The 13,525-nt window shown below is 38.0% G+C and overlaps 1 protein-coding gene across 7 annotated transcripts in view; it reads left to right on the top strand.

Moving 5' to 3' along the window:
- kirrel3b (kirre like nephrin family adhesion molecule 3b) overlaps positions 1-13,525 on the top strand; it is a 220,219-nt gene that overhangs the window by 203,570 nt on the left and 3,124 nt on the right. For 2 of the 7 annotated variants that reach the window (XM_014015066.1, XM_014015068.1), the window contains exons 11-16: positions 2,242-2,342; positions 4,937-5,147; positions 7,249-7,356; positions 10,990-11,073; positions 11,537-11,652; positions 12,364-12,450. In XM_014015066.1, coding sequence (XP_013870520.1) covers positions 2,242-2,342; positions 4,937-5,147; positions 7,249-7,356; positions 10,990-11,073; positions 11,537-11,652; positions 12,364-12,450 — 707 coding nt within the window. The remainder of the gene's footprint in view (positions 1-2,241; positions 2,343-4,936; positions 5,148-7,248; positions 7,357-10,989; positions 11,074-11,536; positions 11,653-12,363; positions 12,451-13,525) is intronic. The other 5 variants (XM_014015069.1, XM_014015067.1, XM_014015071.1 and 2 more) reach the window with 5 other exon arrangements.

The following is a 13,525-nucleotide window of genomic DNA, read 5'->3' as shown; positions in this document are numbered from 1 at the left end:
GTAAGTAAGTAAGTAAGTAAGTAAGTAAGTAAGTAAGTAAGTAAGTAAGTAAGTAAAATTTTATTTATAAAGAGTCTTTCACAGAAATGGAATTCACAAGGTGCTGTACAATAATAAATATTATAGAAAGAGTTGATAAGCAGACGATGCTGTACAATAATCTAACACAAATAGAAAAAAAACAGAAATACTTGACAATTACATTACAAATGATGAAATTAATTCATACATTCTCAATTTTTGGAATAGTAGGGGGTATGGAATATCAATGATTAAAAAAAGAGTAATTAAGGTATATACAATAGATAGGCTTGCCTGTAGCTAATTTGAGTCCATGGTTGTGGCGTATAAAATGTAAATGAATGGACACCAGTCAGAAGTAAAATATGTGTTTTGCAGTCATGGAAGTTTAGYTRCAGGATTATGTTGTGGATGGCAGGYTACCTTTAGCTAAATGTTTGAGTGAATAAATGTGTTTTTAGTTGATTTTTAAAMGTGTCAGTGTTATTAAGGGAGCGCAGACGGACRGGGAGYARATTCCAAAGTCTGGMAGCCATGGAGGATAAAGCACGATCTCCGCAGGTCTTGAGACAYGTAGGGGGGACCATGAGAAGGTTCTAATTTTGTGAACGCAGATTGCGTATTGGATTATAGCAGGAGATGAGGCTCGAGATGTAGTTGGGTGRCTGACCATYTAGGGCTCTGAAGGTGAGAACTAGAATTTTGAATCTGAGTCTYAAGTGGACAGAGTAATGTGGGAGAGTTTCAAAGTGCGAGTTAGAAGTCTAGCTGCTGAGTTTTGTACAAGTTGAAGACGATTAATCTGTTTTTGGTTCAGGCAGGTGAACAGGCTGTTGCAATAGTCTAGGCGGGTCGAGACAAAGGCGCGGGTTAGCATTTKTAGGTCAGAGGCAGACAGTATAGGGTGAAGTTTTGAGATGTTACGGAGCTGAAAGAAGCATGATGAAACCAGACTTTCAAKGTGTTTATCCAGGGACAGATCTGAGTCTAAGCTGACTCCTGGGTTTCGTATGTTCTGTTTAACTGTTGGACCCAGAGAGCCAAGCTGCTCTTTTATCTCTGTGATTTTATTTTCTGGTGCCAGGATCAGTGTCTCAGTCTTAGAAAGGTTAAGGAGCAGAAGGTTGTCTGATAGCCAGCGATTAATTCCAGTGATACAGTTTAGWAAGGAATGCAGCTTGTGGAAGCTGGAGTCATTAAAAGASCTGTACAGGTGCAAGTCGTCAGCATAGAAATGGTATGAAATGTCAGGGAATGTGTCTATGATAGTAAGGAAGTGATATGTCACCTGGTTCCACTAAACCAACTTTATACACTGTTACGTTTACTCAATTTTGTTCAGTGGAACTAGTTGTCATGATTTGGTTAAGTAAATTCAAAACTTAATTCCATAGTGTGTTTGTAAAAGTACTTTTACGCTCAAAAAACATGTTGAGTGGYACCAGGTGACTTTTTTAAAGTAAATCTACTACGAACAGTATGTTACTTTCCCACTTATTGTGAGCAGTTAAATGGCTTTTTKTTAAGAATMTTTCTTATCAATGAAATTCATTTTTACCAAAGTCATTTTCTGTTAAGGTTTTWTTTTTTTTTCAAATACTTTACATACCTCTGCCTAGACTCATATTTTCTTCTTTTCATCTAGAGTTGGAAGTTTTTAGCCACCTCTTATTGACTCTGAGAGGTTCTATGATTTCTAGCGAAAATCATGCAAGCATTTTCCAAAAAGTTAGTTAAGACTAATTAAAACAAATCCATAAATTYAATGTATATATATTTTTTGCCTATCTACTTGAATATTTATTAGTGCATGCATATGGATTGTGGCGAGACTTTGCTGTGAGAAGGTCATCTCCCCACAATAGCTTTTTTTATTTTATTTGTCTATTGTGCTGTAGYGAACAGTGTTTATTGGAGCATTTACGAGCCATAAATCAACAAACTCCTAGCCCACAGTCAGGTCTAGATCACCACCCATGTCCTGTGATCAGTCCTGGTTTGTCTGAGATGAAACTGTGCTCACGGATGAGCTATAACTCTCTGTAATGCCCCCATTCCCAGGAGTCCTAAATGACTGAACACTCCAACAGTTGCTGCTTGAAACAGAAGACATTTGGCTGAGTGTAATCTGTACCAACAAGAACTCAATTGAACAGAATTATCACGAGCCGAAACTGGAAATGACTAAATGCTCATGTTTCAATTTTGTTTTATTTCCAGGGCCACCGACTATATCCAGTACGCAGACTCAGCAAGCGTTACATGGAGAGAAAGGACAAATCAAATGCTTCATTCGAAGCACACCTCCACCAGATCGCATTGTGAGTACATTTGGATCATTTATGTGTCGTGTTACGTTTTTATCTTAGATTTGTTTTTTTGTTTTTTTATGCAAGTGCCATTTCAAAACTTACAAATGAATTTTAACACATGAATGTTTTATTTTTTGAGGGGGGTATTTTGTTGTCTCAGGTATGTATTTGATTTGCTCATTTATTTGATCAATTATTTCTTTTATTGAAGTGTTTATGTCAAGGCTAGGCAACTTGGTGGAAGGGCTACATTTTTTTTTGTTGTTGTTGACACTACCATAAGAGCATATGGCTCTGCACAATTACCCATAATAAAACTTTATAATTAAGGTTTGTGCGTACAAATATACACTTTCATACTTTTTTCCAAAAATTAATCTAAAAGCTACTATGCTAAGCTGCTTTTCTAGGTTAAACACACACACACACACACACACACACACACACACACACACACACACACACACACACACACACACACACACACACACACACACACACACACACACACACACACACACACACACACACACACACACACACACACACATATATATCTTTTTGGGGGGTGGGGGTCATTGGCGGACCACATGTCCACCAGTTGCCCATCCCTTGTTTATATTGTTCATTTAAATACGATTACACAAATACAAATGCATACAAATGCACCTTAATCTTATGTGCTTTCAAATGCATTTATTGCAACATAATTCATTTTATAAAGGGAACTTTTTTACTGACCCAACAAAAACAAAGAGCATAGCTTTCACCCATAAACAAGAAAGGCAGGCAGTTACTGTCTGTGTTCATTTGTCTGTGTGTTAGATTTTAATATACTCTCAGAAAGTCATTGAATAAATAGTACCACAGCTAATCACAATGGATTTTACAAAATTAAATGCATCTAGTCATGTTTTACAGTTATTGAGCTAAACCATGGCATGATAGTAGCTGAGCCTCAGCCTAAACAGATACTTTTCAGCACTATCTGATCACACAAGATCTTTGTTTAAAATGTTGGCATGTGAGGCATTGGGCTATGGGTGTTCCTTTAATACATCCATTAATAATAGATGTGTTTGAGTGAAGGGATGTGGTTCACAAGAGCAAACTTAACATATGTTATTTAAATTTATAATAGTTGTTTTCTTTGTAACTTGAGGATATGTGTGCATGTATTTTCTATTTTAATGACTTTATAGCAAAATAGCTCATGAACCACTGGTTGGATTTTAATGAACCTCTCAGAAATCGGCCTGGGATGTTACAAAAATGACTACATCTTAGTCATTTTTACAGCTATTGWTCTCAAACATGGTGTGGTAATAGCTGAGCATCATCACACAAAATATTTGTTTGAAACGTTTTTTGTGGAAGTAACTTTTTGACAAATGAGCTTTACAGTTTACTCAAACAACCAAATAAAAGGCAAACAATAAAGTGATATTAAACAGATTTAAAGTACAATGAAAAAGTAAAAGAAAAATTGTGTTAAACCACAGCACCATATATGAGCTTTGAGTCTCGTACTCGGTTTGAGTTGAAAGACAGACAAAATTTGAACCCTAAGAAGAGAAAGAAAAGTCTCAGCACTCTAAGCAATATTAATATTCAGCAGAAAATTGTTCCAAAAACTGAGTGCAAAAACCTGGTAACCCCTATGTTCCTCTGCTCTCCCTGGTGTGCGGACATTTAGTTCAATAAATAACATGTTTTGTTTGCAGTTAAATGTAGTTCCCCAGTAGCCAAATCTAAAAAGCACAGTATTTCAAAAAGTGAAATGAGAGAAATAAATTTAATCTGGAATGATCTATTAAACATCATCTCAGCCAACAAATATTAGAGAAGTTAGCAGTTGGCAGCTAAACAAATGGACGTGAGTGCAGCCAATGGGCTAGAAATAAATGGACTTTTAACACTACAATTTAGTGACAGAACAATATTTTAAAATGGTTTAACCAGCCAAAACAAGATACACTAGAACTTTTTTTTTTCGAATTGGCAAATATTTAATATTTYATTTCGTGTTCACATTGCCACAAATACCCTCTCACACCAAAACCAATGTCATATCCCCAGTCATGTGAGGAGGTCTTGTGTCACTTCAGCCTCTCAAAACACACCTTTTGTAACTTATTTTTTTGTAAAACAGAAAGAGCATCAGAGCTGAATTAATGTACTGTTTTGCTTCGACGGGCATCTACTGTATAGATTGAACAAATGTCTAAAAAAATGTATTAGACATTGCCTAAAATGTAAAGCATACAAAATGACACTTTTGATGCATTCTGTTTAAAGTGTCCATGTCCATGYCTCTTCTTGTGCCCTCTCTGCCACATAACCTGTTTTTCTTTTCATAAGATTGTTTAAGACAAGTACGGCAATGGGTGGTGTAAATGTCCTCTCCAGTCTTGACTATTTGCTCATGCCAMAAGTCGTGCATTGGTATAGTGGCACCAATAATAAATGTTGATGCATACATTCTCTTAAATATCTTGAATCATTTCTGTTACAAGCATTTCAACAGCTATGGATAAGGCTAGATATATTTTCAATGTTTATAAATTGGTAATTGAAACCAYCTGTGTTTTTTATTTTTTTAGGCCTGGTCATGGAAGGAAACTGTTCTGGAATCTGGTACCTCTGGGCGCTACACTGTAGAGACCGTAAACACAGAAGAGGGCGTCATTTCCACTCTGACCATGAGTAACATCGTCCCAGCTGACTTCCAGACCATCTACAACTGCACCGCCTGGAACAGCTTCGGCTCTGATACAGAGATTATACGCCTTAAGGAACAAGGTGGGAGCCAAGGTTCGACAGGTTCCACCTTCCTCTTTTTAAAATCATGTCCTTGTGGGGGGGTTTGTATGTTTGTTTAGAAAGTAATAGTTTAAAAAAAATGACCAAGCTGTAGGTGTTTCTGTGCTTCGATGTAGTTCTCTGGGTTAGAATGTTTGTGATGTTACTTTTTCACAATGTGAGACTTGTTAAGTGTGTTTCTGGGTCAATGTGCTGCTGTGGATGTGCAGAAAGCTTTTAATTCATGACATAACTGTTTCTGCTCAAAGCTTGACTAGTTAAATCTTCTTACTTAGTGTTACCACCACTTGGCCCTTAATTTGAAACCGGGAGCTATAGCTGGTCAAATATTCCATTACAAAATGAGACACCCCTTCAGAAAGACAATACACTATACTGTGTTTTCGACACTAATGTGCCTATTTAAATAGTGTTACTGCAAAACACTTCAGCATATTAAAGTAGACATATCAGGCTTTTAAATCCTTTTTCACATTTAAATAATTCAGTTGGGTTCTATATAAAGTGGAAATGCAATGCTTTAGTCGGAATTCCTCTTTTTTTAACTTTACAAGCCCCTTTCACCCCTTTTCTGAGGTATGTCTCAGATCAACATGTTTTAATGCTGTTTATTTAAATCCAAATAAGGCACTTCACACCCCAGACCGTTCATTCTAGTTTGATAGACGTGGTTATTGCTATATAACAGTGCAAAAACATTTTATTTACAAATTGATTAAAATATATCAACAAGGGAAAATTTGTCCATCCAGCCTTACATGTTGGAGACAGATACTGACACAGAGAGCATCATAGGACATGGAGAGGAAACTGAACGGGTTGAAAAATGTGACCCAAACGCGATTTAAAGATATCTTTGCAGCACTGGGAAAGACTAAATTAAACTTTTCTGCACTCCTAGAGACTCCAAGTACAGCAAGAGGCATTTAATGGCTAAAAAGGTGCATTTTGCGTGATGAGACCTCTTTAACTTTTTTTTTTTTTTTGCTTACCTGCCATGTCCTGGATGGCTGAGAAGCTATACTAACAACACACGAGAATACACCAAAAAAGGCATATTATAACAGTATTTTAACAAACACATTTTACATTTTTCTATTGCTTTTTATTTATTTTTTCATTTATTTTGCCTATTTTCGTAAAAGAACCAGGGCACCTCTACCCCTCTGTGCACACTCAAAGGGTACCCATCACTTTGGATATCAACCCTGCTACAACGTAAAAAAAAATAAAATCTGTCAGAAGTGGTCTCATTAGAAAACTCTTTGGAACACAGTGACCTCCCCACAATTTGTGCTCCCAATAGTTTCGYGAGTGCACAAAAATTCTGGAGCAAACTTGTAGTGGTTTATTACTGTCAATGTAGCATATCTTCATGTCTAGGCTACAAGTGTGATTGTGACATGGTCTGGGAGACGATCTAATTATCTTATAATTAACACTGAAGGAGGTTTTTTTTAAATGTGCCACAACTGTGAGATTTAAATAGGTCATTTTCCACATACAAACCTGGCTTAGCTACTGTGGCATTTTTGGTTCTTGTAGGTGTTTTGGTGTGGTWACAAGGATATTTTTAGAAAAAAAAATGAAAACAAAATGTTTTGGAAGAATTAAATCGCTGTGTTATTAAGATCTTGGTTGCTRCCAAGTGCACACATCTGTTCCAGAGTACATGAAGATGATTGTTTAAATTAACTTGTTAACACTTCTTAATTAAAATCACAGAACTGCATGACAATCATTTAAATGTATTCACATTTATAAGAGAAAAAATAGTAAGTGACTATAAAAAAATCTTTTCACACACAAATGCAAACTTTCGTAATTACTTCAAATTGGATGCTGTTAGGAAACAGTTCTTGTTTGTGCKATTGAACCTGTGTATTTTTACCTCCTGCTGTTGTTCTTGTGCGATTTCTTAAAAAAAGACAAGGGGAGAGCTGATGCTTGTGTGTGTGTCAACTAAAAAAAAAACATGTTCTCTGAGCCTGTGTGCTGCCCTGTCACAAACCCTGTCTTATACCCTGTGTACACAGGATATGTTTGTGGTGTTTTATTATAGAAGGACATGTCTTGATGTTGCTCTCTGCAGAATCTCTGCCAGTGGCTGTGATCATCGGCATCGCCGTGGGAGCTTTCGTGGCCCTCATTGTGCTAATGGGCACCATCGGCGCATTCTGCTGCACCCGCTCCCAGAGAAGTATGGCTCCTTTTATGCTCTTGCACCCACTAAAGTATGAATACCATTGTACTGTATTTTCCCTGAGCACACTGGAAAATGTCCATCTGTTCAAATGAAAAGATTGATTGGATTCAAATGGGAAAACATCTGTAGGTATCTCTTAACATTAAAAGGATAGTCTAGTCATCTATAAAGCAATGTTCTGTAAAACAGTTTATCAGTCATAAAGCACAGAGTGTGGGAAAAGAGGCAAACATATTTGTCAAGGCGAGACTACTGGCTAGCCAAACAAGGGCCTGTTGAAACATTTTATCTCTTCTTCAAAAGACTTCTTAAGTCTGAGGAGTTGCAGGCAAGCTCAGCCGTATAAGCAGRACCTCTCAGTGAACCAAGATGCTTAATGGTCACAACCAAAACTAGTTTTCACATGCAAAAAAGGAGCACCGGCCTAACGACTGATCATTAGTGCCCCGATGGCCACTTGTTCACAGACAGCTGAGTCATTCTTGCAAGAACAGCATTGTAAGAGGGGGGCAATTAGACACGGAGGCCTCCACCCCTGTTTAACGACAGGAGGTTTCTCATRACAAATATGGTTTCCTTTACTCCTCTCTCGAACCAACGTTTCTCCCTATCCAGGATGAGAACGTCACCATCCCTGAGAGAGTGAGTGCTGGCCTGTTGATGAGTCTTAACTGCAGAGTCCAGGGGCCTCATGTACAAAGACTTGCGTGGATTTTTTTCTGAAATGTGGCGTACGGTCAAATCCTGAAAACGGCGTATGCAAATAAATAAATAAATAAATAAATAAAATCCAGATGTATCAAACTGTGTGCACGCCTGAATCCACGCACATTTCTTTTGTACATCACAATTAACTTGGAACTGAGCACACGTAAGACACCTCCCCTGACACGCCTTCATTTACATATGTTAAACAGATGCAAATTACTTCCTGCATGTGTGACGGACATGTTTGAGTGATCCCTGCACGATCAGAAATTATTTCTAGAGTCAGGAAAATAATGAATTAAATATAATGTGAGTGAGAAAAAAATCCTAACTTTGTTATTTATTTATTATTTATTTGTTTATTTACCATTATTTTACCAGGCGAYTCCCATTCAGATCTCAGATCTCTTTTTCAAGGGAAGCCTGMGCCTGAAGGCAACCTATTGCACATGTTTAAAGTAAAAATAAGAGTAAAATATGCTTGTCATGCAAAGAACAAGTGATTGTGTGRCAYTGCGTATGCGTGTGCGCTGGAAGCTGCTGTGATGCGCAGCCGGCTCAACCATTCATTCTGAGCCTGGAAATATTAACTTTGCGCATGAGTTTATTACCATAATTACAGTAAACACAGAGGAACTTAAAAGTTTGGTAGAACATAGATCTTAGTTTATTTCATAGCTGATATGAAGAAACGAGTCTGCGCCTCAGTGGGGAGTTTCCATGACGTGAAGTGATGTTTGAGAGAATCATATGGATCATAAGAATCATATGGATGAGACTGTTCCGTTGGCCATGATTTGGCTTTGGGTGGACTGGACTGGCACAGTCCCGATCGGTCTGCCAGCTCCCTCAGGAAAGCCCCTGTGGAACCCCAGTTTGATCGTTGCTTATGCACGTGCACGCGTGGCGCGCGGCTTCTAGCTGTGTCGCGCTCCCAGAGTGCAGCAGTGTCAAACTGACAAAGGATTTTTCCTCAAAATGGCTGATTTGTTGACTGATCTGTTTATAAATAAATGCTGTGTGTGTGTTACACTATTTATTATATCCTCCAGTAAGGCTGAATCGTTCCTGTTTAATGAATTTTTGGCACAACTTTGCGCYTCTTTTATTTAGCTGCGTCCATGTGGATGTAATAATTGTTAATCATGTGTGTCTGCTGTGAACAATAATTATTTTCACATCATGAACAGTTTCTCAGAATCACCTCTAGGTGTCGCCACTGGAACTAGAACCACAGAAATGTGCGTATGCCAGCCCTGGAGTTGGCGTGGGGCTGCGTACATTTCCARGTTCATTTCAATATGATGCATCTGGAATTTTGCGTGGAAAARGGTGRWCYCAAGGTTTTTGTGCGTATGCACCCGTTGATACATGAGGCCCCTGGTCTGATGATTTTGCTCTTCTGTGCTGAGTCATCCTTTTGAGCTGTGGCTTCTTTGTTCTCCCGACGTACAGCATAACTGGTCACAGTCCTCCTSGCACTTAACAGCATACACAACATTTCTCTGCCAGGGAACTGMCTCTTTGGGGTAAGCCAGTCTTTGCTGRAATGTGTTTTGGGGTTTGYAATCCACTGGGARYTTGTCACTGGTAAACTGATTGATCCACTATGTGAAGGTACTCTTTATAAGGCTGAGCTCACCTGCATCTTCTCTGAATAAAGAAATACATTGGAGAAGAGATGAAATGATTCAACAAAGAAGAGCCCTTTCAGAGGACCTGACTCAACTGTTTTAGGACATTTGTTTAGTTTGATGCTTGTTTCTCCACAGTAAAAGCCCATGTTACTTTAAAAAAGTACAGTGTGTGTGCTCTGAACAAGACAAGTTTATCTGTCAGTGATGCTGAGGCTGCAAGTGTATCTGTCTGCTGGGAGCTGAGTAAAGTTTTGGATAGACACCACACACTCAACGGGCAAACAGGTGCTCAGAGCACACARGCAGCATAGTTTTATTTTCTTCCACAATGTGTTGTTTTCAAAAATAGTTGTTTTATAAGCCTTAGTATACATTATGTATAAACTTAGCACAAAAAGTAAGGAAATTTGTGTTTGGCACATTATTTTGTTATTGTTGTTGTTGTTGTTGTTGTTGTTGTTGTTGTTGTTGTAACAATGCTTCTTGTCAATAAATCTTATACTGGGCACCTGATTGGCAGCATCTGGGGGTACCAGAATCTCAAAACAAGTGTCAATGCAACAGCAGAATAAGCTGTTTGCTAATGGGCAGGGAAGAGATGGCATTTTTAATGTTTAACCCACTTACTCAYCTCTACTGTTCATCCCACAAATGCATGTTTCTTACAAATTTGGCACCATTTCAAGGGGAAATWAACAAGATTTTTAATAGCGTAAGATTTTTTGCCAAGAAGCATCGTTACAACTATAAAATAATGTACCATACACACATTTTCTTGCTTTTTTGTGCAAAACTCATATAATGAAATAAAACTGGCATAAATTTGGTTAACCATTGGCCTAGGCTTGACAAAAACCTCTGCATATGTCTTCATGCTCCTTGCTCTATGATTGAAGTTATAGCTAATATTGAGAACTAGTTAGTATAGCATCCCTTAAAAATGACTGGACTATCCCTTTAACAAACCTAAAATGTTGTGGGGGGGACGTTTTTGACACAGTAAAGTCTTAGCATCATGCTTACCATAGGATGAGTCACTGGTTGAGATGGACATCTTCTRGTGGTGAACAGATATAGCCAGATTGTGATCAGGGCTCATTTCATGCAATCCCAGTCTGGCTGCATTGYCTTTTGAGGCTATTTACATCTTGCACTGTGTTCGCTGCCACCCACCCATAAACCAAGTGACTCAAGTTAGAGAGAGTCAGCCACCATCTCTCTGTCCAAGAACCACGCTGTGCTTACTGGTCCCTTCAGCATGTCTATTGTCTGTATACTACAGAGGAAGTGCACCTGGTTATGCCCTCACTGCCCGTCTCCATCTGTGCTCACCAGAGAGAACTTGCAAGCAAAATTAAGACAGAAAGTAAGACTTTGTTATATGACAGAATTACATCAGCATTGTCCCAAACTGAGAGCCACCCTTGGAAAACTGTGGAAGATTGATTTGATTTTTTCTTCTTTTTTTTTTTTTTTTTTTTTTTTTTTTTTTTTTTTTTTTTTTTTTTTTTTTTTTTTTTTTTTTTTTTTTTTTTTTTTTTTTTTTTTTGTTTTTATATTTTTTTGTTCTGTTTTATTATTTTATTTATTTTTATTATTTTTTTGCTAAAATATTATCTTGTCTTGGCAGGAATTAAATGATTAATAATGCTTTGTATTGTTTTTTTGGGGGAAATGGGAGCGCTGTAACAAAGCAAACCCAAGGATACTTGTTAAATATTAACACTGAAAAACTTCCCTCGGAAAAATTATTATGTCAACAAATACAGAACGGGGCTTCCTCGCAGCCTAATAAAGACGTACCGTCCGTGTCGTCTATTTCCTGACAGATCTGAAAGGAGTCGTGTCGGCGAAAAACGACATCCGGGTGGAGATTGTGCACAAGGACCACAACGCGGCGCGAGAAAATGAAGAACACAACTCCATGAAACAGCTGATGGTGAGTGTGAGTGTCAGAGCATCCTATTTTACATTTCCTCCCTTTCCCGTTCTCAAAAATAAACTGTCGACTTTATTTTATTTCTCCTTCTTTGCATTTCGGCGTGTCCTTTGAAAACTGACAGTTAAATAATGAATGAATGCTACAGCTGGTAGGGCTCTTTTCTGAGGAATAAATTATTTCATGAGTAATGGAAGCACAAAAATGCATGCAGATTTTATATGTGTTGTACTCAAGGCAAAAGGTTTTTTTGTTCCTGTGTGTCAGCACAATGCCACGAGTTCTAAGAAAAGAGAAACCCACAGCAGGATATAAATGGGCATGCTGTGTAATCCAAAGAAGAATGTTTTATATATGCATGTCTTATTATGTTGTCTTCTTTTGGTTACTGCGATTTATAGTTATACCTCTAAAATAATATGGMTTTTTTTCGGTCAAACACTAACGATGCACTCCCCACTTGATGTTAAAGCGTAGAATTCAGCAAAAATGTCTCACGAATCTGCATTTTGTAAAGATAAATAAAAGATTTTTGTTAATAAATTATTAATACCCCCTGCCAGCCCCAAGTGAAGGTGAAGCATGTTTGATATAAAAAAAATAAAATAAAAAGGCGAACAAGCGATAAAAACTTAAACCCATTCGATTCAGAATCTCTATTTTATTTTGAGCGGAGGAGCTCAGGCGCCTAATATATTTAACTCGATGTCTGTGTAGGTTGAACGAGGCGAGTTCCAGCAGGAATCCGCTCTGAAGCAGCTGGAGGTTTTACAAGAAGAGGAGAAGGAGTATCAGCACATTAAGGTACAACTTCTGATCAATGGCAGCATGAGTGCAAAAACCTGGGAGAACAAAAAGCAAAAAGGTGGTGGGTGAGAAAATACCTTTGGGGCAAATGGAGGGCTTCGATGCTGGAACCAAAATAGTTGAAAAGCATAAATTTCTTTCTTGTGCAGTTTAAAAAAAGCATGAAGGAACTGAGAGAAGTGTTGGGTATTTATCACCTTCAAATCTACTGTACGTTTTTGTTTTTTTTTTACCATTAGGAATATATTTAGGTTTTGCAATAAGATTTTTCACACTTTTAATGGTTTATCCAATGGGTAAAGTTAGTAAAAGAACATGTTTAACTTTCAGTGAACACATGGGACTTTAATTGCTTCTTGGCAGAACAGTGTTAGTCAATCACATGYACCAACATGGTCTCACTCTGGAAAATTGTAAACAGATTTCATCTTGCCTGGTGTAGCTAGATCTCTGAATTAATTCAGTTTAGAAAAAAAAGGTTTAATTCTGACCAGAGTGATGAGATGATGGCTTGTCTGAGTAGGACCAAGACCAGAGTGGATCACTGCTGTAAACAAAAAACAAAAACTGTCTCACAATCTTCAAAGCATTTCATATCTATGCATCCATCCAGTTGTCAATGAACAAAAGGGTGGTGATGCTCTGATCAGTTTGTCGACTTATTACATGCCACGCCTGTCATGTGGACACTTACCCACATAGCAAAATTTGTCTGGCCCAGTTCTGGCCCACACAATGTATTAACACTCAGACCAGATACCACAAAGAATGATGGCACTTTGGTGGCCCAGATGTAGTTTGCCAAAGGTGCTCCAGGCTAGTCGTGGTATGCCATCTTGAAAACAGTGTCATCATTGCCAGACCTGACCCACACCTGGTTGACAAACCACATGTCATGCCAGCAGTGCCAGCTTGACACCAGATCTCTGGCCCACACCTCTCTGCTATGTGGGCATTTTCTAAAATGTTATCAGTTTTGCATTACACTATGATTCCAGCAGAAACCTCACAATGGGCCTCATGCAAGAACATGTTCGTATTCTTCTCCTAAATTTCTCTTACTTTTGTTCGT

Source organism: Austrofundulus limnaeus, unplaced genomic scaffold, assembly GCF_001266775.1.
Source record: "Austrofundulus limnaeus strain Quisiro unplaced genomic scaffold, Austrofundulus_limnaeus-1.0 Scaffold122, whole genome shotgun sequence".
NCBI lineage: Eukaryota > Metazoa > Chordata > Actinopteri > Cyprinodontiformes > Rivulidae > Austrofundulus > Austrofundulus limnaeus.
Note: the sequence above shows the minus strand (reverse complement) of the source record. Positions and strands in the feature narration are given on the sequence as shown.